This window comes from Scyliorhinus canicula, chromosome 8 (assembly GCF_902713615.1).
Source record: "Scyliorhinus canicula chromosome 8, sScyCan1.1, whole genome shotgun sequence".
In the NCBI taxonomy this organism is placed as follows: domain Eukaryota; kingdom Metazoa; phylum Chordata; class Chondrichthyes; order Carcharhiniformes; family Scyliorhinidae; genus Scyliorhinus; species Scyliorhinus canicula.
In genome coordinates this window covers 31,570,021-31,595,377 of record NC_052153.1, presented here as the reverse complement: position 1 = coordinate 31,595,377, position 25,357 = coordinate 31,570,021, and the positions used below count along the sequence as shown (strand labels likewise).

Below are 25,357 nucleotides of genomic sequence, written 5' to 3'. Positions count from 1 at the left end.
CTGTCTGTGCGGAGTCGGCACGTTCTCCCCGTGTCTGCGTGGGTTTCCTTCGGGTGCTCTGGTTTCCTCCAACAGTCCAAAGACATGCGTTAGGTGGATTGGCCATGATAAATTGCCCTTAGTGACCAAAAAGATTAGGAGGGGTTATTGGATTACGGGGATAGGGTGGAAGTGAGGGCTTAATGGGTCAGTTCAGACTTGATAGGTCGAATGGCCTCCTTCTGCACTGTATGTTCTATGTTCTATTTGCTAAGCCACACATAACAGTTGGGGAAGGGCATTTACAGAGAAAAATAAAGAGTGAATGTAATCTTCTTCAGTTATCTGCCCGAAGGTAGGTCTGATACAGAGCACTATAATCTTCAACCACAGGATAGGCCAAAGGAGGCAGGTCCCAGTTACACCCCAGCTTGAACAAGGATTGAACCCCATGCTGTTGGCGATTTGATATGGCCAGATGAGCTACCCCCCCCCCCCCCCCCCCACAGAGTCTGAGTTGCTGGGGCAACACACTTATTTGCATGCTGTAGCCTTCAGCTTGGAATAGAGATGTTGAGGTTTCAATCTTCCTTCTATCATATGGCTGAATAGCTGACCAGGAATGTCTCCTGTTCTTACCATGTGCCATTGGTGTATGCGGAAGGATTCGCAGGTTGACACTCAACCTGTGTGGCCATGTTATTCACACAGCTTCATCGGCTATCAAGTCCTGGAGATGCCTGAAGAGAGAATCATTGCACTGCTTTCGGGAAAGGGTAAGGGGAATACTTGCAAAGAACCAGCCTTGGAAACGGTGTAACTTCCTTCAGTGTTATAACCATTCTATCATTCTAAGCATGTGAAGAATTTTCCTCCATAATTTGATGCCTTTCTTTCTTTCCTAGATCCTTACCTTTTTTGTAGAAACGTTATCTTCAAGAAATACATCAATTATATTATTCATCCTATTAAGGACACCCTACAAACTGTTGAATAACATTCATTCAACACGATAATTCACAAGATTACTTGGGAACGATCAAGTAATCTTTCACTACACATGCGCAATACTTTCTTGGGCTTCTCCACTTACAGAAATTAATAAAGTGTTGTGATCCTACAGAACAAACTTATGGTCTATTTTAAATCTTTTCACAACAATAAAGAACCCTTTTAAATCAGACTTCATGCAATTGGGTGACTGTGCAACAGTTTCTGTATTCTGTGCCCATTTGCTATTTAGAGAGATGTCCTTGAAACTTCAAAGGTCCAAAAGTGAATAATGATATTGCAAACAAGTTAGCAACAATTATCACTACTTAGTGTGGTTCCATAGTTTTAATAAAATATTATGGTGACCTCCAATTGTCTTTGTTTTTTTTTTCCCCCTGTGAAGTTCCTAATCAGAACTATCACCTTAAATGTGTTTAAGTGACCTTTACCAAACTGTTGTTTTATTCTTGATTGACAATACTGTTTTAAATACTTAACGCACCATATGTGTACATTAGGCTTCTGTCTCCTAATGGTAAATGACCTTGTTTGAAAATACGTTGAAGGCATATTTGGATAAAACTTTTCTGAGCCTCTGCGGGCTGCTGGTGGTCTCGGATATAGGATTTTGCAACTTTGGCTTTTTGTCTCACTGTATTAGATGCCGAGCAAATAATGTGTGGGTGGAACAAATTGGATTGCAAGCTAAACCACACACACCAGGCACAATAATCTTCGGGAGCGGGTGTGGAATGACTTAGCAGGAATCGTGAATACGGCAGAACAAATGTCTGGTTACACAACCTAACTTTACAGCCTTCCAGCACACTCTCTCTGCTGCATTTCGAGCGAATCGATCAGAAGCAGTGCCCGCCCTCCATTGGTCCGTGACTGTGTTAATGGGAAAGAGTGACTGCTGCCAGAATGAGGCGGAGAAACCCAGTTCGTTGTTTACCCGAGACAGTACGGGGGTGGGGGGGTGTATGGAGCGCATGTGAAAGAGGGTTAGAAACTCACAGGAAACATAGCAGCGGCAGGGAGGGAACAGTGGCACATTGACAAGACAGCAATAGAAAAAAAGAGGAAAAAAACAGGAGGGGGGGAGGAAACACAAAATAGTTGAAAAGATGACTATAGAGAAATCCAACGTTTAAAATAACATACAGCCGGGGAGTGGGGCTGGGGAGACAGATTGGCAGCAAAAATACACCCTTTCTGTAAAGATAACAAATTGAAAGTGAGAGTGGTCTATGCAGATGGAGTGACCAGGAGACTGACCCAAGTGCAAAAAAAATCTGTGAGATGGAAGAGAGAGAGAGAGAGAAGGCATCAAAAGCAAGGTTTGTCGGTATGGACAGAGAGGGGAAGGGGGCAGGCTTTACCATTGTACCGCCCAGCCTCCTCACAGCCAAGTACAGAATTCCAGCAGAAGAAGGAAGAGAAAAGGATCGCGAGGGGGAGGGAGGGGATTTGGCAAGGGCAAACTGTGTGACTTTGACTTTGCCGCTGTTTTTTTTTAACAAAGTCGAGGTATCGCTTCCGGTTTCCAAAGGCCACTTCAAGAGAGAGAGAGAAAAAAAGGGAAAAAGCCTTTGAGCAGTTTTTTTTTGTTGCAGTTTGAAGTTGAGGAGAAATGTGAAGCTTTTAGACCGTTGTAGGCAAACTGCAAATTCAATACATTTTATTCCAACACTGCAATGGTATGTGTTACAAAAAAAAATAATATATTCGACGTTTTCCATGTTATTCCTTCCTCAGGTCGTGACTTGGCTGCAGTGAGTCCCAGCTCTCTCTCTTCAACGTTGGTTTCACTTTGAATTTTTTTTTCCTGGCACTACTACTTGATTGTTTATGTCTGCAATCGCCAGCTTTCTCGATGTAGGTCACGCCGCTATCAGATGTGTCTCTAATGCCAGCAATGAATCAGTAGTGGTTGGTGCTTGCGTCCAAAAAAACGCTGAGCTTGGCAGATTTCCCGACTTTTAAGATTTTTTTTCTCCCCCTCCCCTCCGCTCTCTGCTTTGGCGCGGCAGCTCCAGAAGAATTTGAGATTGATGGCAAGGTTGTGTTAGCTGAAGGCTTGCAATACGCCCTTCCCATTCTCCTTTCCCCCTCTCACATTCTGGTTCCATTTTTGAATTCTCATTCTGCAACCCCCCCAACACACACTTTTCCTGAATACTTTTAAAAAAAATCTTCCCACCCTGTCTGTCTAAAGGGGAAGGGGTATTTATGAATATATTGGGGGGGGGGGGGGGGGGGGGAGGATTGGTGTTTGACACCACATGCCGCTATGGCGTGATCGGAATGTTCATGGCCAGGAGGAACCCCCCCCCCCCCCACACACACACACACTCACCCCGCTGCTATTGAACTTGAGAGAAACTGCCTCTTGCAACTCACCCAGCAGCAGAGGAAGGGCGCTACAGTGAGAAAGAGAGCTGGGTGGGTGCGGGGTGGGGAGACGCTCTTGAAATGCATGCACCCAGAAACATGAATAGCAGTCACTCCACATTGCACACCAACAACTTCCCGCAACTTTTCCCCTGTTGTCAGAACCCTGAGGAAGGGGAGGGGGGAGAAAAAAAACGCTGACTGAACGCGATTTCAAACTGCAGTCCACATTTCAGCGTTCTGCTCTGTGCATGACTCGCACTTGGAGACACATGTTTAAAAGTTTTGCCTACGTTGGCTCTGTCGATCTCGACAGGACTGCACTGTTGCTGCACAACACCCCGAAAGCGAGAGGCCGGGGATATTTGAGATCAGATACCAACCTTATTGGGCTTTTGCTGCAGATATTCGTCCTTCCCACTGTTACATTAAAATGCTCAGGCCGTCCACAACAAACAGTAAACAAAACCCGCGCAGGGTTCACAGTGAGCTAGAGAACACGTTAGGTATAAATATTAATCCTGACGTTGGCACAGGGTTTGAAGCCTTTGTTAGCCTGCGCTGGATTTTGCACAATTTGAACAGGTGCACTTTTAGTTTTTTTTTGCGAAAAAAAAATCAAATTACTACATGTATTTTTTTTGTTAATAATTAAACCTCGTTTAGGTAAAAGTGCCTCGATCTGCTGAATTGTGAGCTTTTCAATGGCATTCCCATTGTAGATGCGGTGAGTAACTGGATCGAGGGAAAGTTGGAAACTGGTCGAAGTACACTTTGATATAAAGAGTGAAAGGAAGAAGGAGGCAAATTTCAAAATTAATGGACTGGTTTAAATTGAATTTACTGTGAAACACAGTCAAAGGACTTGCAGTAATTAAAAAAGACACCAAATGCAACGAGATCGATTTCAAGTTATCTACCCCCCTCTAAGTTATACTCTGACTGCCATTTAAAAAATTAAGGCAAATGTATTAATGGGGTCCATTCCCGTCCATAACTTCGAATCGCAAATTAAGGCTTTTAAAATAACTTAAGTTTAAGAAAAATAAATTCCAGGGCAAAACTTCATTCATTTCTTTGTGGTTGGGAATGTTAATTGTTGCTCAGTCTTATAAAAGGAAGAGCGAAGGAACCGAACTAATAACTGATGATATTAGCCCAGCGATCAGGTACTGTCCAGTAAAAAGAGAGGGAAAGATACTCAGAAAGCATAATTTAGACCAGCCCGATGGACAGATATGATGGACACACAGTTTACTACAAAAATGTATTCTTAAAAAAAAGTCAGGAGTTGTGCGATTGATTCCCTCTCTTGTAATAACGTTAACCTTCATGATAAATCACTGGAGTTATTCTGATTTCACGACCAGCGTGCCCTCAAACCTATACACGTGGAAATGCAGATTTCAAATGACATTCCGGCCCGAGGTGTGGGGTGGGGGCAGAATAAAAGATTATTAGTATATATCAGTAGACCAAAAACATCAATCTGTGCGAACATCCTGAAAACATTAGTTTGAAGGCGGGCACGGAAACCACACTACAAGGTTGATGGATTAATCCTATTTAGTAAACTCTAATTATCGCCAAACATGTTGGGATGCTAACAGTGCGGGGTACAGTGAGGATTCCCAATGCAATTACAAAGCATGATCATATTTTAAAAATATATATACAAATAGCCATTTTATTCCGCGCACGAGTTTTGGGTTGGCTGCGGTAAGTTTGCAGCCAAAGGTGGTGTGTGTGTGTTTGGATGTTGGGGGAACGGGGTTTGAGTTGAAACTGGACGCTGATTTTGGCCATGCCGTGAGAGCTCCGCCGCTGTAAGTTGCACTTTGGCTAGTCCCCTGTGATCTGGGGATTTTCCATTCTCTTGTCTACGGCAGGACCTTGGAGCAAAGTCCCCCTCCCCTGCTTGTAAAATGACACAAATGCCTCGGCAAGCTTTTTCTCTCGAATAAGCCTTCTCATTTTTTTTTAAACTGGCGGAGAAGATCAGGGGTTGGTGGATAGGAATGTGTGTGCGCGCTGTCTGAGAGCAGGAGGCGCAGGGAGGCGGAGGTTATCTGCTAAAGAAAGAAATCTTGGAAAATCGCTGACGCTGCTTGAGCGGTCCTCAGGGGGGAATCGGCCACCTTTCCCCAAACTGCAGAGGAGAAAGAGGCGATCAGCAATTGTACCTGGCTCAGTCCCCCCCCCCCCCCCCCCCCCCCGCCTTTTCCAAACACCCCTCCCTCCCCCACTCCCTCCCTCCCTCCCTCTCTTCTATCAATGCCAATGCCAAGTCCTGGGACCCAGTCTCTGCTCTGGCAGCTCACGTTTGACTGCGATATCGAATAGAAAGTTTCGCCTTGCACTTGTCCCCTGCCTTGATCTTGGATTGGATGTTGAGGCAGCCCCTCTGCCGACTGCCTGCAAAACAGATCCAGGATATCCCACTGGAAAATTCACAAAATCTTGACTCCAGATTTGTTTTGGGAAACTTGCCATCGGATCTTTAGGCGCGAATACCGGCAGACTTTGCGACTCTCCACATCAGAGTTTTTTTTTAATCCGACAAGTATATGAATGGATAACACGTTACTCAGAGGCTCCTCTCCCTAAGATCTGCTGGAGTTACTCCTGGGTTTGACTTGTCTTTTTTTTTGGCACCGTGATGATGTATTCTCCGATCTGTCTCACGCAGGTAGTTGTATTTTTTAATAACACATTTTTTTTGAGGGGGGGGGGGGTTGTTTAAGGAGGTTACTTTAAATTCTCTTGCACTTTGCACAACGTCTTAGCAGATCGCGGGTTACTTTGTTCCCTGAGAGAGCACAGTGCAGAGAGAGGACCTAATTCACAGTAAAAGCAAGTGTCAGCCAAGAGTGATTATTCCGGCAGTTTCGGGACCAAACTGGCAGCGAATGGATGGAAATGTGTCACTTCCCAAGACTGGCCCAGACTAAAGATAAAGCAATGGGTGCAGAGGGACGGTGAAAGTACACCGCGTCTTGCACGGACCTCTGGTCACTTACCTGGGAAATCACCCTAGTCATTTCCCTTCTTTCAAACGCTTTTATTATTTTTTAAATAAAACTCCTTCCACGATGAATTCCACTTGATTCTTGCCCCTCTCTGAAGTTTTGGCATTACTGATTAAACATGTACCACGCAGAATAAACAGTTCCCGATTCCCAGCTTGGTCAAGAATGTGACTAAACAGAACTAAAGGTTAACCTGAACTCACCAAGGGATTTTTTTTTTACTGCTGTTGCATTTTTGAAGTTTGTATTGAGAATTTGAGGGTACTTTCCGCACATGCCATGGTGTATTTAACGGTCCATAAAAATATGTATATATGACAATTGGCAAAGAGTTTAGCACAATTCAATACGGTGTATTTTAGTACTTAAGACACTGACAGACAGCTTGAAAGTGCGTTTTAAGTTCGAAGCGTAACGTCTCTTGTATTTTGCAGGGACTTTGTATTAGGAGGTTACTTTTGTGAAGTTCCACACGTTTATTTTCAAAATGTTATTGCTGCTCATCTATTTATGTGGTAAAGTACTCCTTATAAAATGGCTAAACCTTTGCTTTTTTGAACTTAAACTTCTGAGGGGGTTGAAATACGAATTCATTTAATTTTATTCCTATCAAAGAACCGGCTAAAAAAAACAGTGGTTAGATTTGAATAAAATAGTGGGTCACTCAAATTTGGAAGTATAGATTTTTATGGGAAAAACACTGCAATTGGTTGTATAAGTGTCATGCAATAATCTGTTAAAGGAAACATTCCTTATGCGTGTGTATAAAATATATTCACAAACTAAAAATTAAGAAAATTGTACCCGATAGAATGCATATGGAATATTTTAGTCATTTAATTGTTTATCTAATTAGCCACGATTACTCTTTTTTATATTTACCCCCGTAAAGCTTTTTAAGCTCTGCAGACAAATACTTTGATAGGTGAGGTGCAAAAATAGTCTGCAAATTTAGTGTCCACTTTCTTTCGTATTGGCATTTTTCATTGGAATTTTGCAATCAGATAGTTTCTATAAATACTAAAATACTCAACAAAATACTTTGCGATCAACAATTGCAAAGGCTGCTCTTCTCCGCAAAATGAACACATTTTTGCTGTCAAGATAGTGGTAAGAACAATAAGAATTATTTTTCTAAAAGATACATTAAATTAAGAGACAAAATAAGTTGAGTAGTAATGATTTGGATCACTAATTTGCACATTAAGCCGTTTTAAATTACACTCCTTTCTTTGTATTTTGTCAGTTATATTTACCAAAATTATTTTATGGTTAAAAAATTGCAACAAAGTGAACCAAAGCAATTTAGCCAAATTATTGTGTTATAAGTTTATTTATTGAGCTCCATTTCATTTAGGTTTATAGATTTAAAATATTTCCAATGGACTTTATAGCCTTGGTAAAGCGCCTAATTCCAGAACTGCTAAAATAAAGTATAGCTAGCTTGTTTACATAAGTGCTAACTCAAATGTGAACCTTTGGTTTGTGAGTCATTAATCAGAAAGTTAAAAGGACTGCATCTTTAGTTGAAAACAAATGGAAGTTAAGGCATATTAAATGTGTGAATTGAGCATGAAGATGGAAAATGATGTGGTTTTCGTAATTAAGAACAGTCAGGCACTTGTTTTGCTTACACTTTTGTGTTTCCCGCTTTCTGTTTTGTTTGGCATTCTGAAAAGATTAACTGAGATAGGTTTGTTTTCTTCAAAATGCAAAATGCAGTTTGAAATATTTCAGGGGCATAATGTGGCAGATAACTTTTGACATAACCATCATTGAAACAAACAAATATGAAGCTGAAGGATTTAAGAATTCCAATGGTCACTGTTGCAACAATTCAAGACAACGGACATTTTGTTCATACTCTTGACATGAGGCTAATTGTTTGTAGTAAAAAACCAAGTCACACTTTGAAATTTGGATCTGAATTTTTATAAATTATCTGTGCAGTATTAACTAATACCACTTAATAACATTTATTTCATAATGAAAACCTGCCTTCCCTTGTTATATTCCAGTATTCCAAGAATGTCAATTGATGGAGAAGCAATTGATGATCTGAAGTGAATTCATTTTATATAATTTTAACGTATTGTAGTCTTCTAAGATGCCACATATAAAATATATCACTTGCATCTTAAGATAAGAAGTAACAATTTGGTCAAATATGGAGGGAATAATGATCCTTTTGTTTTGTGAAAAGGTATTCAACATCAAAGTAGATATGGTTATGTATTTATGTAAGATGTGGTGGACACATGGGGGCTGGAGAATCTTTATAACAGGTTTACAGTTAGTTAAATAATTATATGTTGAATCTCCTATTAAGCCCGTAAGTTTCAAAGTTACAAATCAATGCTCTTGCATATAACTGGAGTGTGTTTGTACTCAGTACCTGGTGAATTGTTCTAGATATACATAGAAGAAACTATAGTTCAGCTTCAGCCAGTCAGAACACCTTGAACCATTCTATTTATTGACCAGAATGAACAAATGCACATTATTTTAAATTAGCAGCAGCTGAAACGAAAACTACAAAATTCAGTTTTACATTTGTTTGATATTTTTGTAAGAAACCCAAATACGTTCGACTGTTTTTATATAACCCACAATTTTGGCACGGATAAAAATATTTGTACTTGGACTTCGTTTGATAGTCAAAATGTTTGGTTGTCTCAGAATATAAATACTATTTTAGAGGAAAATTAAAAGCAGCCTGGGTGGGAAAGCATAAATGCTTATCTTTTAGAAAATTAAATGATGAGAAAGAAAAGTCTAAATGCTCAAATGTTTAATTTCTGATGTTGGGTGATGTTAGTCGGTACGAATTGCTCAAGTGATTTTAAAAATGTTGTAAAACCTGCAAAGTGGGGTTTAGTTTAAAATGGTCAGTTTATAGTTGAAATATATTTCGGTAACAGCATTGGTTATCTATGGCAAACTACCAAATAAAATAACTTGAGTTCAGTTATGTTGACTTGACTTTGGATGTCTAAAGGCAAATGCCACCGGCATGGCAAGGAAACTGTAAGATTATCTTGGCTTAAACAAAAATGCTGTGCCAATTTAAAGTTTGCCATCTCAAAATGAAAAACAGAAAATATATTAGCTCACTTTTCTTTGGGAGCCAATATTTTAGCTGAAAGGCCCACGAGCTATTTCAAGTTAGTTTTAAATTAGTTTCAGACATTCAACATGCAGATTTTTTTTTTCGGGGAGAATGTAAAGGTGTAATTTTGTATATTTCTTAATTTTTCTCGGATTGGAGAGGGAAACCAAAATAAATTGTAAAGTTGCAATAATTTAAATGCAACTCAGTGTATGTTTTTGAGCATAATACACAGGCTAGTATGACACTTCTTAGTTTGAATATCTACAGTGTTACAACGATTGAAAAATCCTGTAACATTTATTAAATTAAATTCCAGTTCATAAATTGACAGCAAGGGTAAAGTCATGTTAAAAATAATCAAAATTATTTTTGTCATATTTTTATTATTTTTAAAATGCATTCAGCCATCTGACAATTTTAAAAAACCCACTTAACCCATTAGAAAGGCAAGGAAAAATGTCCATGATCTGGTTTGCATGGCATAAGAAGAATTTGGAGTGTAAGTGGCTTCTTAAGCACTTTACACGGAGAACAGTGTGCAAAGGTTAAGTGAAGTGGTTCTAATTTATTTCTGCAAGTACTAAACCAACATGATAAACTGCATCTAGAATTACTGAAGTTGAAAAAAAGCTGGGATGGGGGGTTGGGAGAGATTGAGAGGAAGACAGTAAGTACAACATCTATTTTATTACTTTTTCTGAGTTACAAAGCCAGGGCTCAGAGTGTGGACGGGGACGAACCCCGAATCCAGCTCCTTTCGTGCTCCAAAAACCAATTTGAATTCAAATTGAATCCAATTCATGGTCCCCACAAGAGAGACATACCAGATCTCAGCCCAAAAGGCAGAGCAGATACTACACTTGATCTTAGCCAAAAGGCCGAAGGGATTTTTGAAACATTGTTTAAAGTTTGTGACTCCGAGTTTCATGCCTAGATTGCTGCTGGCTTGCTCAGTTTCTTTGCAGTTGGTAAGCTTTTGGTTAAGAGAGTTCCAAACCGCCAAAGATAAATTTTTCATTGCCATTTTAAGAGCATTTTGAACATATCTTTACTCTTATTTTTATGCACCTGGCTTGAAACTTAAAATTTCCCTGTAAATGGATAGTTCACAAAGCAAACAATGGGTGTAAAGGCAAGGAGCTGAAGCGTTATATCCAGGGCTGTGGTTAGCCAGAACAGAGCTGCTATTCATGCAAAAAGAAGTTTGTGGCTTAACTCCTTATTGTCTTATTATTTGATATGAAACCACCAAGGTCGCGATACATTTTATTTTAATTTTAGTTTGCTGCTTTTGTTGAAAAAAAATGAAATGCAACAATCAAATTCTCAATTTTTACATGTACATTGTGTTTATGCAACCAACTACTTTATAGGGTTGTACTTCAAAACAAAAGAGGGTAGAATACTGCCGCATAAAATGTTGTTGGAAAAGGCCCAGGAATTTCTTTTGTTGTTAAAATTTAATTATCTGTTGAAGCAAATGGCTGTGTTAACCTGTACCCAATGAACACGATGGTATACAGTCAAGAACGTTCCAACATAATATATAGTCTTAATTTGTTAAAAATGCAAATAATTAAATTAAATAAAGAATTTAAATTCACCAAGGAGTGCACTTTAAGAAGCAAATAGTCCATTAGAGCTGCCAATTAATTAGACAAAGCGCTGTTCAAAATAAAATTTTAAGAAACTTGTACAGGACCCGAGTCACAGCATGTAAATGCACCAAGAATGTACATTGCGTGCCAAGTTGCTATTTTTCATTGTCCAACACTAACTATACTTTTAATACGTTTTAGAATAATTACTGCATGCAATCAGTATAGCAAATTAACTGACATTATGGGCCTCATAGTCCATTCTGAAGTGGCACTTTGAGCATATTTGTTCTGTTTCAAAAGGTACAAGGTGTAAACCTTGGAGCAGAAATTGGCTGAAGTATCAATGCTTCTGGAGGAGATTTTACATTGCCTCTTTTATCCCCTACCTAACTGTCTGGCATTTCCAACAAGATAACTCTCTTTTCTTCAACCCTGCTGACCCCCCCCCCCCCACCCCCCCCCCCCCCCACCCCCCCACCCCCCCCCTCCTACCCCCAATCAACTAAGGAAATGTTCCTGTTTTTCTGGCTAGAATGGAACTACAGTAGAGAAATGACAGAAGATGTGATGAGAATTAAAACTCATTCTAATGTTGTTTCCAGTACTGTCTTGCTGAGAGCATGCTCAAAAATGGGGTCCATAGGTGCATTGAAGGCTCTGCTTAGCTTAGGGTTTAGCTATCATATTTCCCGATGTGCTCACTGTAGTCCGGCTGGTCCTGTTAAACGTTTTTGCTTCTTTGCTTTAGAATTGTATTTATTTTGCTCAGATATCAGAACAGATTTCCATATTCCCAGTGGTATAAACGTTCCTATTTGTTCTTTTTTAAATATAGAAAATGTAATCCTCTCTTTGGAAAATCACCAAGAACCAAAGTAGAATGCTTCATCTTATTTACACATTTGACTTTTAATTCTTTCTTATTGTAATTGTGACTGAAATAAAATTGTTACAAATGCTGACTTATTTCTGTTATTCTTTCTTGTGCCTTTTGTATTAAAGGATGAATTCCATCCATTTATTGAAGCACTTCTTCCACATGTCCGTGCAATTGCATACACCTGGTTTAATTTACAAGCCAGAAAACGCAAATACTTCAAGAAGCACGAAAAACGAATGTCCAAGGATGAGGAAAGAGCAGTCAAAGACGAGCTGCTGAGCGAGAAGCCAGAAATCAAGCAGAAGTGGGCATCAAGGTTACTTGCAAAACTCCGCAAAGACATCCGGCAAGAGTACCGGGAGGATTTTGTGCTCACTGTTACAGGCAAGAAGCATTCTTGCTGTGTCCTGTCCAACCCTGATCAGAAAGGCAAGATGCGAAGAATCGATTGTCTTCGGCAAGCTGACAAGGTGTGGCGGTTGGATCTGGTGATGGTGATCCTGTTTAAAGGCATCCCATTGGAAAGTACTGACGGGGAACGGCTGGTCAAATCCTCACAGTGCGCCAATCCGCTACTCTGTGTGCAACCGCATCACATAACTGTATCGGTGAAAGAGCTTGATCTGTTTTTGGCTTACTACGCACACGAACAAGGTAAGGGGACACACTTACTGGGTGGGCCATTATTGGAGTACACAAACTGATCGTAAATTTTCAAGATTTAATTCAGAAAAAAAATTAAAGACTATCTACCATTTTGAAATTGCATCACGATCATGCATGGCAAAACATTCACAATGATTACTGATCATACCATGTTACGAGCCTTAGGGTTAGACAGGAAATGTAATACAATTGTTGATGGGAAGCATCTGAATATAGGATACTAAATTTATATACTCCTGTATTCTTTCATAAATATTCATTCTTTGAAAATAACTGTAAAACTGAAATGTGATAACTGCATCAGTTTTCATTTAAGCATATTTTCCCCCTGGGCTTGCAGCCACAGGTAGAATCTTAATTTCATCTTTAAAAGTAGACACTGAAATGCCCTGTACAAACAAGCAATGCGTATTTTAAATCAATAGTTTCCCATGAAGAATTTAAGGTTGACCAAAAGTTGTCAAAAATTTTCTTTTTCAAGAGAATTTGGATTTGCAATATTTTGAATTTCCTTTTTTGTAATTAATTTTTCTCCCGCCCCCCCACCCCTCCTCCAGCTTTCTCTGTAAAATAAATGTTGGCCGAGGGGTCAGAGCCTTGCCAATAGCTCTCCAGTGTTGTGTGAGACTGGCTGTAGTTGACATGTCCACTTGTTTCACATTGCCTCCTCTCAGAGCTTCCTCTGCGTTTCCTGTACCATAAGGGGAAATCACCATTTTGAAAGTCGCCTGGTCGCACTTTTGCTGAAAAATAAGACATGTTGCCAAAGCTTCCCATCTTGCACTCATCAGGACAAATGCATTCTGGTGCTTCGGCAACATGTTTCTCCTTTCCGTATTGAAAAACAGTGGGCTTCAACATACATCCTGCCAGGTTCCAGTGTGGAGCCTGCTTTTGGCACTCTCTTTGAGCTAATGTCTCGGTCACTGGCACAGGAGACCTGGTGAAGCACATGGCTCTCGCAGTATTCATAAACGTTTGTCAGACTCATTCAAATACAAGAAAGAAATTCTTCACTGTTTGAAATCATCGCATGCTGGTTTTTCTCTTAAAGTGCAGCGAAAACTAACTTTCCCCTCTATCTCCAGATTTGTTCATTGCTTTCCCACATTCCACTTTTGATTCCCTGTAACTGAAAGGATACACACTACAGTTAGTTAATGGCTACAGTAAAGACAGGAAGGTATTGATTCATTTTTAAAACCTTGAGATCTAGCCTTTTACTGCACCTTTCAGAGTGAGTTTTCTAATAAGATAATTCAAGAGGTATGTATGGGAACATAGGCTGCAACTTTACTAAGATTGTCATGTTGAATTTTCTGAATATAAAGTTTTGCCCACCCTGAACCCTGATTGTACAGTAAACTGGTCAGATTTATGGAGGCTCACTGGGTTTGAATAACCTGTAAAGGAAATTAACTATTGGTTGTAGGCGTGTAGGAGAAAACATGAAACTCTTCTTCAATTTTCCCCTTCTTCCTTCCAACAATGAAAATATCCCGGTTTGCTATACTGGCAAAATTGGAGTTGACGATGATGTAAATGGTCTTTTGCAATTTGAAAAATGTATGTGAATAGATACATTAACCAATATTTTACATTTCCTTGAGTAAATATGCCATAATTTGTAACATTTTGCATCAATGGGCATTTTATTCTGGGAATTCGAATCTGCAATATGCATAAGGCCTGGTTTATTGAAGGACAGTTGTGCTTTTTCCATAACATTTCTTTCCTCATGCAAACTCTCAAATTCTGTATCTACGTCAACATGCATTTTTCTCGGCTAATGCTTGATCTCAATAGTTGAAAACAAGAAGCTGAAGCATATTTTCCCTGAAAAGCTAGACTCCTTCCTCGCAGTTAAACAGTTGAGCAGCTATTATTGATTATATTTGTAAGGTTGAAGAATAATATACATTTTTATTTTGGAGTCTACTCATGGATACATGCTGCAATAACAATGGCCTTAACCTCGAAAAATACAACAAAATGAAATCTCCAGAATGTATGAATATGCCAATTAAAATTAATGATAGAAATGCACAGTGCTACAACACGGAAACTGACCATTTGGTTCATTACATCTACGCTGAATAATGTGATTTTTATAGTCCAAATTAAATGGGACATGTTTCAGGTTTTTATCTGCCCCCTTATCTTTGTCCTTTGGAAGACGTACCTTGCATTCTCATAACCATTGCTGCATGCGGCTGATATTTTTGTGGAAGGAAATTGCCAACTTGCTGCAGAGAGAAGGTGTGTTGTAGTTTCATTTTTTTAAAATAAAAGTATAAGTCATGCTCATATATTCCCCTGAGTAAAATCTGTTTGCACATGGTAAAAATAAATACTAAAAATAGCATCTGGGGGAATAAATACTGCAAAGGACATTTGTGTTCAGTTTCAAAAGTCTGTTTTTGTCTGTGTCAAATGAGGTTTCAAAATATAATTTTTGGCATTTTGGGGCTCTATCCAATGCTATGACCATGTCAAAGGAACTGGGAAGTTGGAGGGAAGGAAAATATTGTTGTCCATTCCCTTATCATGGACCAGCTCTGATAAAGCTAGGGAACATTTCCAACAGATCAGAACTTGTCTTTCTCTCCCCTCTTCCAACTCTGTTCTCCTGCCGCACATTCATGCTGTCAATTGTTTTAACATCTTGGGTCCACAGTTTGCTGTTTTGCTGCAGCCACTATTTACATATTAATATGCCATATGGTATTGAAAGTTATTTTGTTTACAAATTCCGTGGGAAACATTTAGTATCACAATGTGAGGATTTATAAAAAAATAAGCATTTCAGATTTCTTTTTAGTGAAGGAAATGCAATGTTTCAAGGTATATGACAATGTGTAGCGGATGCATTTGCTACCAGTAATCTTTAGTCAACGTCTGGAATTCTGAACTCACTGAGTCAAAAATAAAATTAAGCAAAAAGTATTTAATTTTCAACTTGCTTCACGTGTTGTGGTATGAATTAATTCTTTAGAAACTTGTCTCTTTCCTTCTGTCCCTTGTACATGTGAACACAAAAAGAACTGCATACTAAAGCATTCCATGTTGCTTAATTTGTTTTTCAATTGACATCTATTGAAGCAAAAGTTCACTAACGGGGCAGAAAATATACACTTAATTAATGAACACTGCCGTTGAAACAATTTCTTCCATAATATCCATAATTTATTTCATAGACACTGCGTGGATAGAAGTGTTTTTGATTTTGCAAAAATTGTCTCCTGTAGTTTCCTGTGTTGAGTAAATGGCTCAGTATTGGGATCATAGCCTAAATCCAAGAAAGGAAAGCAGAAAGCTGAAAGCCCCAGGTTGCAGGCTGGTGTTTTTGATGGACGGCACTGAACATTTTCGTTTGTTTGAAATTATTTGAGCTGCACAACAACAAATTTGCAACTTTTTTTGGGTTTAAAATTGTTGTATTCTGCAGAGCACGGAAACACGTTTGTGCTGTTTGTGTTTCTGTGCCACTGATTTGCGAGCCACCATTTTGCTCTTCTCATGCCAAGAGATTAAGGCACTTGCACGGAGCCAATAATGGTTGCCAGTGGAACTGGGCTTGGCATCGAAAGCTGATTGTCTACATCTACGATGCCTGTGATTCGTTGGCTGGCATCTGCAATGCAGTGAAGAATACTCGAAAGTTTTTGACCGTTGCTGTTCTAAGCTGCTGTCTTTTATTTTTTGCCACAATTAGAGTGAACTGAGGGAGTGAAGCTTTTTCAATTAAAAAAAAGGTTTTAAAACTGTGTAGGCTTTGCAGTGTCAGCATTATTACCCAAAGTATTGTATAAATGCAGATCTTGTGCACACATTAATATATTTAAATTTTCCCGTGCCAGTATCAATCACAAAATTTAACACTTTTATCTTTATTTTTGTGGACTTGAGAAGCGATAATGAGGATTTACCGAACGAAAATTCTAGTTTTATTGACTGAATACAACTGAAGAAAGAATAAAGTGACAATGGTTACACTTGCTGGGTTTCTATGCCACTTCTGTTTTTTTCTAGTTGCAGATCAACACATTTTGGGCCGATAACACGGGGACAAAGGGAAGATGTGTAGGATATCAGAATAATGTGTCTTAATTCAACTACAAAAGTTAATTCTTCCTCCTTCCACCTTCAGAAGTAAATTAGATCGGTCAAGTATTTTATGACGATCGAACATTGTTGAACTAATTAAACATTTCTTGTACTTCTGCAAGTACAATGGGCGCGATTCCCCGCTCCCGCGCGGCATCGGGAAGGCCGTCGTGAACTCGGCCGAGTTTCACAACGGCGTCGGAGGCCGCTCCTCGCACCCTATTCACCCCTCCCCAGGGGGCTAGGAGCGGCGTTGTGAGAAACTTGGCCGCCGGACCTTGACGCGACGGCGGCGCCTAAGTGACGTCAGCCCCGCATGCGCAGGTTGGCCGGCTCCAACCCGCGCATGCGCGGTTGCTGTCTTCCCCTCCGCTGCCCCACAAGACGTGGCGGCTTGATCTTGTGGGGCGGCGGAGGGGAAAGAGTGCGTCCCTTGGAGATGCCGCCCCGACGATCAGTGGGCACCGATCGCGAGCCAGTCCCCTCCCGAGCATGGCTGTGGTGCTCACACCCCTCTCCGCCCCCCACAAGCTACAAACAAACCTTTGGCACCATGTTCACGACGGCAGTGACCAGGTGTGGTTGCCGCCAGCGAGAACAGGTCGGGAACGTCAGGCCGCTCGGCCCATTCGGGCCGGAGCAGCGCCGGTCGCTGGGAAAAATGGCGAGCGGCGATTCTCCGAGCGGGGGGGGGGTGGGAGAATCGCGGGGGGTGCCAAGGCGGCGTGTCGTGATTCGCTTGGCCCTCCTGCGATTCTCCCACCCGGCGTGGGGAGCGGAGAATCGCGCCCACTAAGTGCCAAAAGTGAAGACTCGACCAGAAGTTTCTAGTTCATGGAAGTGCCTTTGGCAAATAAGTTTACTATTGGGGTTAGAGGTGGAGGGAGAGAATTCAGCACTGGTAGGACTTAAAATATATTGGTAGTCAGTAGTTTGAGGTTAGTGATCTAAATGAATCGATGTGAAATTTTAAGCAACAGCAAGATCTGTTCTATTGCAACTGTTAACATCAGTCACCGTGTTTATGACAATTCCCTTTGATTCTGCATTTCAGACAGACATTCAGTTTTTCCCCAAATAAAAGTATTTTACAGATTATTTAATAATTTAAATGGAATACAAATACCAATATTCAAAATAGTGAACTACTCTATCGACATTTGTCTTCGAGTGAATAGACAGCTGTATAAATTCCAAAGTCATCTTTCCTCTCAAGAGACTTTACTGCCTCTTTCTCCATCCAAACAGGAAGTGCAGCTTGGTCCAGACAACCACAGGGAATATTATTCAGTACTTCACTGGGGAGGACCCGGTCAGGATTCAAACTCACTCAAAATCCAATCACTTGTGCAGAGTTAACATTAGGCCCTCTGTAGCAGTTGGAACAGTCAACCGTCATACTCAAGTGTGCTGCAGAACCAGCATCTCCGCATTCCTCAGCTGTGTGGTGTAACAGGCAGTCTTGCAATGGGGACAGCAGCAACATGTGACATCCTTGCTGTGTGTCAAAAAGCGCAAAAATCCTTCCTTGCTGATGTGGCTAAATGGATACTCTTGCAATGGTTGAACAATAAACATGTCCAAGGGTAACCAAACTCTGCCCAATGATGTGGTGTAATAGCAGTAATAAAAATAATAATGTTGATAATATCTAAGGAACCAATAAAACATGGGGCGACAAAAACTACACAGGATTCGAGGTAGTCATGCCAATGCTCTTTCCAATAAGGGCCAACATTCCATTTACCTTCCTAATTACTTACTTTACTTTATGATAACCTTTGGTGTTTCATGTACAAGGACACCCATATCTATCTGAATCACAACATTTTGTAAACGTTCCATTTAAATTATATTTTGATCTTCCATTCTTCTGACCAAAGTGGATATCTTCACAAACTCCCTCCATTTACTAAATTTATGCCCACTCATTTACCCTGTCTATCCCTTTCCAGGCATTTTGTGCTGAATATTCTTTGGAGCAAGGAGGTGGAACCAGAGGCTGCCTCGTTTCTGTTGCTGGTGTGTATTTGTGGAAGCTGCTTCAGTGAGGGATGGCTACCCTTCGCTAAAGCTAACCAATTAGACCAATTGCAGTGCTATTGAGGGCATTCATGAGATTTCCCCACCCCCATACTCCTCTGAAGCCGAAGCCTTGAAACATGGGTGGAGGAGGCAGACCATCGGGTCCATAATGCCTCATTTCATTTTAATGGTTCTCCTGCCATAAACAGCCCCAATGACCAGAGAGCCACAGCTGTGGCCAGAGACTATTCAGTAATGGAGTTCCCCTTCATAATGACAGCCTGGCAACTGTGATCACCTTTTAGTTTTAACATTTCTAAAGTCTTCAGAGGGCACCGCCACCTCTGATCGGATTGTGGAGCCCACTCGCTGCCTCTACTTGGATGTAACTCCCAGAGGTGGTCTCTTAATCAGTTGCTTCCTCTTAAATCATTTCAAGATTCCATTGCCTGCATTTGCAGATTCCTAACCTGCATTTCAGCCCACCAGCGGGACTGGAAACCATGAACCGAACTCCAGTCCTTTGTATCCTTCTCACAACTTGTTTTCCTACATATCTTTGTGTCATCTCCAAATTTGGCTACAATACAGTTGTCATCTTTATCCAAGTCATTAATGTAGATTGTAAATAATTGAGGCCTCGGCACCGATCCCTGTACGATCCCTGTAGCACCCTACTGATAACAGTTTACCAACCTGAAAATGATCCATTATCCAAAACCTAACCAAGCCAATTCCCCACCCCTAAAACCATGAGCTCTTAACTCATCCAGTAATATTTAACATGGCACCTGACTGAATGCCTTTTGGAAATTCAAATGCATTGCATCTACTGGTTCAGTTTTATCCACCCTGATTGTTACATCCTTAAAGAACTCTAATAAAGTTGTCAAACACAATTCCACTTTCATAAAACTGTATTGACTTTGATTGTATTATGATTTTCTAAATGTCCTGTTGTTACCTCTTTAATAATGGATTCCAGTAGTTTCCCAGTGACACATGTTAGGCTAATTGGCCGATTAGTTTCCTGAGTATCCCTCCTTTCTTGAATAGGGATGTTACATTTGCAGTGCGTCAATCTGCAGAATCTAGGGAAGTTTAGAAGATTTTAACTAATACATCTCCTATCTCTACAGCCATTACTTTTTAAGTCACTAGGAAGCAGGCTATAAGGTGCAAGAGATGTGCCATCCTTTTGGTCCCATTAGTTGCTCAGTATTTTTATCTAGTGATAATGATTGTTTTAAATTTCTTCCTTTAATTTTACCTGCTGAATTTCTACTATTATTGGCATGCTTTTAATGTTTTATATTGTGAAGAAAGCTATTTGTTCAAAGTTTGCCAGTTTTTTGTTTCATATTATTAATTCCCAGTCTTATCCTCTACGGAATCAACATTTACTTTAGCTACTCTCTTACTTTTTATATACAGCATACTGATATTCTTATCACCTTCTCATATTTTTGCTAGTTTGTTCTCAATCTATTTTCTACTTTTTCTTTAGCAATACTTTGCTGGTTTTCCCGATCTGCTGGCCTGCCACTAATCTTTGCAACATTGTATGCCTTTACTTCCAATTTTACACACCCTTATCTTCCTTAGTTGGCCATGTTTGTTCATCCCTCGCATTGAGTCTTCGGGTGGGACTTTCCGTTCCCTCCCGCCTCTGGACTGCAAATTCTCACCCCAAGTCAACGGACCTTTTGCTGGTCTGTCAAATTTTCCATCCCAACCCCTATGATTCCCATGGTGGTCGCGATTGGAAAATCCGACCCTTTCTTTCTCAATTAAATATTTATTTGTTGACAATTGTGACAGAAGTCTTAAATGATTTCTGCTGCCTACCTACCATTTTATCTTCTAATCTCTCTCCTGAGAGATTACCCATTTAGGGTTGAGATGAGGAGAGATTTCTACACTCAAAAGGTTGTTGATCTATGGAATTCTCTGCCACAGAGAATTATGGATGCTTCATCATTGAATATATTTAAGGTTGAGATAGACATATTTTTGGTCTCTCAGAGAAGCAAGGAAAATGGGGAGCGTGCGGGGAAAGTGCTGTTGAAGCCTCAGTTCAGTTAAGATCAGACTGAGTGGCTTGATGGGCTGTATCGTTTTCTCCTATTTCTTATGTTGTTATACAGGCAGGCAGGTAGGTGGCGGGAAAGACATCTGCAGAATTTGACGGGCCCACCACCTGCGAACATGCAGGGGACCAAAACATTCTGCCCACTGTTTTCCTTACCCCGTTTGAAATTTCTAATATCCCAGCTCCTAGTTTAAATCAATACCCTGGTTTGGAGATGGACAAAGAAAAAGGACAAACCAATCATCTACCTGCTTTCATGTGTGACATCACAATTTGACCTTTTTTTTCATCCACTCTTGATTTGAGAGCAGTCTCTCCACTCTCTGTGCTGCTTGCAACTAGCTCAGGTCTCAGCCTTGGGCCTCATGCTTTATTTAAAGATTCTGCTTCTCTTGGTTCTCTCACAGGTCTGTCCACTCTCACTGCCCTCTACTAGCCCGTTTAGAATCGCTCTCCTGCCTCGCTTAAGCTGGTTTGTTAACAATTTCAAACAATGAAAATAAGTTAATGATTAGCGTGTGCCTGACATTAATCCATATATTGAAATTGAGCCATTGTTTTTTTCTTTCTTTAATGTCAGGCTTTTAGTAAGATTTTTGAACGAGAGCTGATTTCTTCAAACACTTCCCAGCTATTTCCAGTCCAAAACTTGATGAGGGCTGAAATTAAACTACAGACTTAACATTAACCACTGGACTGATTTATAGTCAGCTAAACTGGGAAACATCAAGGAGTAGCTCAAAAAAGCTGTTTGTTTATCCTTTTTAGGTACCTGTATCAGCACAGAGATTTCTTAGCAGCATGCGGGCCCACATTTTGGTTGAAATGTAGTCAGGTTATATTGAAAATGTCCTTGTTTCAATATTTTTGTAACTTTAATAAAAGCCCCATAATGTAGATGATTGCACAACTGAAAAATAGAAATAATATGTTTTTGTCCGTGTGTGACCTTTTATGGGGTTAAATAAAATTTTTATTCAGCGCTTTGTGTTTATTAATGTACAGCTCTTCCCAAGGGGAAGGAAGAGTATGATGACCATAATCCTTTAATTGTGGGTGCTGGTGGAGGAATGGGTGGGTACTGGGAATAAAAAAATGTTGTTTCCATTGAATAGTTTGAATCCCAGGAGGGGGAGGGCTCCTGCTTCCATGCTAGCACTGCACTTTAAATGTGATTACACCTGTGCACTTGCACCCACCTGCAGCCTGGACTCTATTTCCCACACAGTGCATGGTTCAGTGAGTGGCAATGATAGGTTGACTGTCACATCTGCCTTTCCTGCTGATCTCAAGGATGACAGGAATAGTTGGATCCAGCAGTGCATTTGTCGAACTATTTTTCCCCCATATAATATCTTCCTCCCTTGAGAGTTAATGGCAAAATGTGTTTTGATTGGGGGAAAAAATAACGTTGTTGATCGAAAGTGAAGTTTTCACACTATTGTGCTTCAGGAAAGCTGCAACTAGTTATCCACTGGAAATGACTGATGCCTGTTTATGTCATGATGTTGAACTGGTTAGGCTGTGACATCCCTGTGCCCCAGAAACATCAGCTTTAATTTACTGCAGCACATTTGGAGTTGTATTTACGAGGCCTGATGTCGAACTCCTTGCCTTAAAGTCAGGACCCCTGGAACGAGAAGCAGTGTGCCGTGTGGAGCTTAATTGACCAAAGCTGATTTGTTGAAACAGATCGATCATGCGCACATTCAGCCCTAAGCCTGATGTTACCTGAAGCCCTTGACCTCTGCCGTCTGGGTCACTGAGCGGCCGCCAGCCACTTGACCTTTTCATTGTTAGCAGTGTCACCATTTCCTTCAGTTCTGTGTGGGGATTGCTAACATAGGGGGTCACTGATCTGACTTTCCAACCCAGTGGAGTGTAGACATCCCCAGGGAACATTTGTGGCTGTTTGATATAGTTTGACTGAAGCGTTTGCTTTCTTTTGGATGTTGACAGAGTCGTGGACAAATTAGAAAGCTTCACATGCGTTGAGAATGACACTGGTTTATTTTACACTCCATACTGAGTTTGGCACAGTTAAAATACCGCCAGCAAATTTTCCATGTCTTGGGGAGAAGCGACTGACTCCAAGAAGTGGAGTCAATGAAGTTAAGGAAAAAGGTAAATTAACTCTTAAGAGTTCTTAAGGACATTATTGGGAAAGGAGATAAAGCAGACTCAACGTACCAGAAAATTCCTTTGAAACAAAATATTACATCAATTCTGCAAAATATAATACAATGGGCAGCTGTCAATCACTAAGCTCTTTCCCCGGATAACTTAGTGTCTCAACTTTTAGAAACATCCTGTTGTTCAGCAGCAGGCCACATGTGGAAAATCTCTATAAACAGCATAATATTTGATACACACGTTGAAAGATAAACACTTATGTCACAATTTAAGAGACCATGCTATCTGGTCACACAAGCAGTTCAACCTTAATAGAAAATACTGGAAAACTCAGCAGGTCTGGCAGCAGCTGTGGAGAGAGAAACAGAGTTCATGTTTCAAGTCCAATATGTCTCCTCTTCAGAGCTGGTCCCCTGCTTGCCCCGTTCCTCCAGGCAATAGCAAGCACAGTAACGGTTGCCATTTGCTTTTTAGAATCACCCTCCGTTACAAGGTCCCAGCTCCAGGCCTCTCCTGGCTCCACAAATTGGATGTAGAACGTGCCTCTGAGTTGTTTAGGGCCTGTACCTTTAAAAGCCGTATCATGTTACTAATGTTGAAAATTCAGCCCATGGAGTCTGCACATTAGCCATGTTGACATTCACCTTAACTACCCAAAAGGCGTATAGGATTTTGCAAGTTTATGCTGCTGGAGGTTAACTCATCAAAGAACCATGCATAGTTGTGATAAATTTCCTTTTGGTGATCTGGTTAAGATCACCCTCCCTGCTGGGATCTCGGCTTTGAGAGATACTGTAGGGCAAGTGGGAAGAACCCACAATGTCAGGATTATCTTTCCAGTCCTATCAATTAATCAATAGAACTGGTCAATCAGTGTACTGGAGTACTGCAGAGCTGCCTAGATTAGTCTTTGGACTATCTTATCTGTTACAAAGGCTAGATTAAATTCCAATATTCCATATCTAGCCATGCCTCACATTATTGATCCACAATGATTACTAGACAACTAACAAGGTTGAATAGTTCCTTCCCAAAACCCCTCTGCATTTGTGGGAAACTGCTGATAGTCACTGGCAGTTTGCGAGAGTTTTGAAATAGCAGTTGCGAGCACCTTTTGAAAATATACGGGAAGATCATAGGAACAATTTGTGTGGCAGAGAAGACAAGTGTTTTCCTGGGGAGGAAACGAATGAAAGAGCTGTTTGTATCTAATCAAAAGAGCAAAGAGTTTAATAAACTACATTGCATGAATACATAACCATTTTAAAGACTTTGCAAGGTGATTATTATTATTATCAATATAAGTTTGATTTCAAGGCAGCATTTTAAAACATCTAGTGAGTATGGCTAGAATTTCCCCTTTTAATTTTCTGCTTAAATATGGGCATGCTAATTTGTAGCATATTTGTACCAATGATGCTCATTCAGTCCCCTCCCCCCAACCCACCCCATATCCTTCTTGACGCTCTTAGATTACATAGTTATGGTACCGATTTACCTATTGGGAGAGCTAGAATTAGAGGTGGCCGTCCAATTCTTTTCTGCTTATATTAACTTTCATTTTTGCAATGTAAATAGCATTCTTCGATAAAAAAAATAATGTATTTATTCAGCAAATGCGAAGTCCCTGAGCCAAGCAGTTTCTTTCAGTCTTGCAGTGTTGAGTGCAGATAGGCCCCCGCTGAGCCTGTGGATTGGACAATCTTCTATGATGTGATGCATAGTTTGTTTTTTTCCATAGGGACATACGGGGCTGGCACCATTGCCCCATCTGGTGAGGTTGGCCAAGCAGAGACCATGGCCAGTCCTGAACCTGTTAAAGTGCACCACTCTTCTCCTTGGAGCGTTGAAGCCAGGCAGCTGTTAGGTTCTGTTTGAGACCATGTAATTGTTGGTCATGTCCAATGATTCCCATTCATTAGTCCAGGTGAAATTAGCATTGCAATCCTGTGGGAGGGTTTTTCCAGATCGGCCTTCTTGATGGGGGTGGTACCTTGGGTTGGCTGAGTAAATCAGTATGAAGTTTTTCTATCATTTTGTGGTTGAGACATAGAATGTACAGTACGGAAGGAGGCCATTTGGCCCATCGAGTCCACAACGGAAAGACGAACCCACCTGAGCCCACACCTCCATCCTACCCCCACAACCCAGTAATCCCACCTAACCTTTTTGAACACTCAGGGCAATTTAGCATGGCCAATTCACCTAACAAGCACATCTTTGGACTGTGGGAGGAAACTGGAGCACCCGGAGGGAATCCATGCAGACACGGGGAGAATGTGCAGCCTCCGCACAGACAGTGACCCAAGCCGGGAATCGAACCTGGGACCCTGGAGCTATGAAGAT

General features: G+C 40.6%; 1 protein-coding gene, 1 long non-coding RNA gene and 1 other non-coding gene across 16 annotated transcripts in view; 2 read left to right on the top strand and 1 right to left on the bottom strand.

Annotated features, from left to right (window-relative positions):
• Positions 1-25,357, top strand: part of LOC119970170 (nuclear factor 1 B-type-like) — a 743,034-nt gene that overhangs the window by 338,280 nt on the left and 379,397 nt on the right. For 9 of the 14 annotated variants that reach the window (XM_038804340.1, XM_038804343.1, XM_038804348.1 and 6 more), the window contains exon 2: positions 12,111-12,642. In XM_038804340.1, coding sequence (XP_038660268.1) covers positions 12,111-12,642 — 532 coding nt within the window. Of the gene's footprint in view, positions 1-2,555; positions 2,673-5,620; positions 6,059-12,110; positions 12,643-25,357 lie in introns of those variants that run through there. The other 5 variants (XM_038804346.1, XM_038804344.1, XM_038804342.1 and 2 more) reach the window with 3 other exon arrangements.
• LOC119970818 lies at positions 10,197-10,395 on the bottom strand. The gene has a single exon (XR_005461684.1). It is a non-coding gene; the product is annotated as a U2 spliceosomal RNA (small nuclear RNA).
• Positions 21,210-25,357, top strand: part of LOC119970171 — a 36,193-nt gene continuing 32,045 nt past the window's right edge. Inside the window, exons 1-2 of the long non-coding RNA XR_005461552.1 lie at positions 21,210-21,285; positions 22,838-23,002. This is a non-coding gene — a long non-coding RNA (uncharacterized LOC119970171). The remainder of the gene's footprint in view (positions 21,286-22,837; positions 23,003-25,357) is intronic.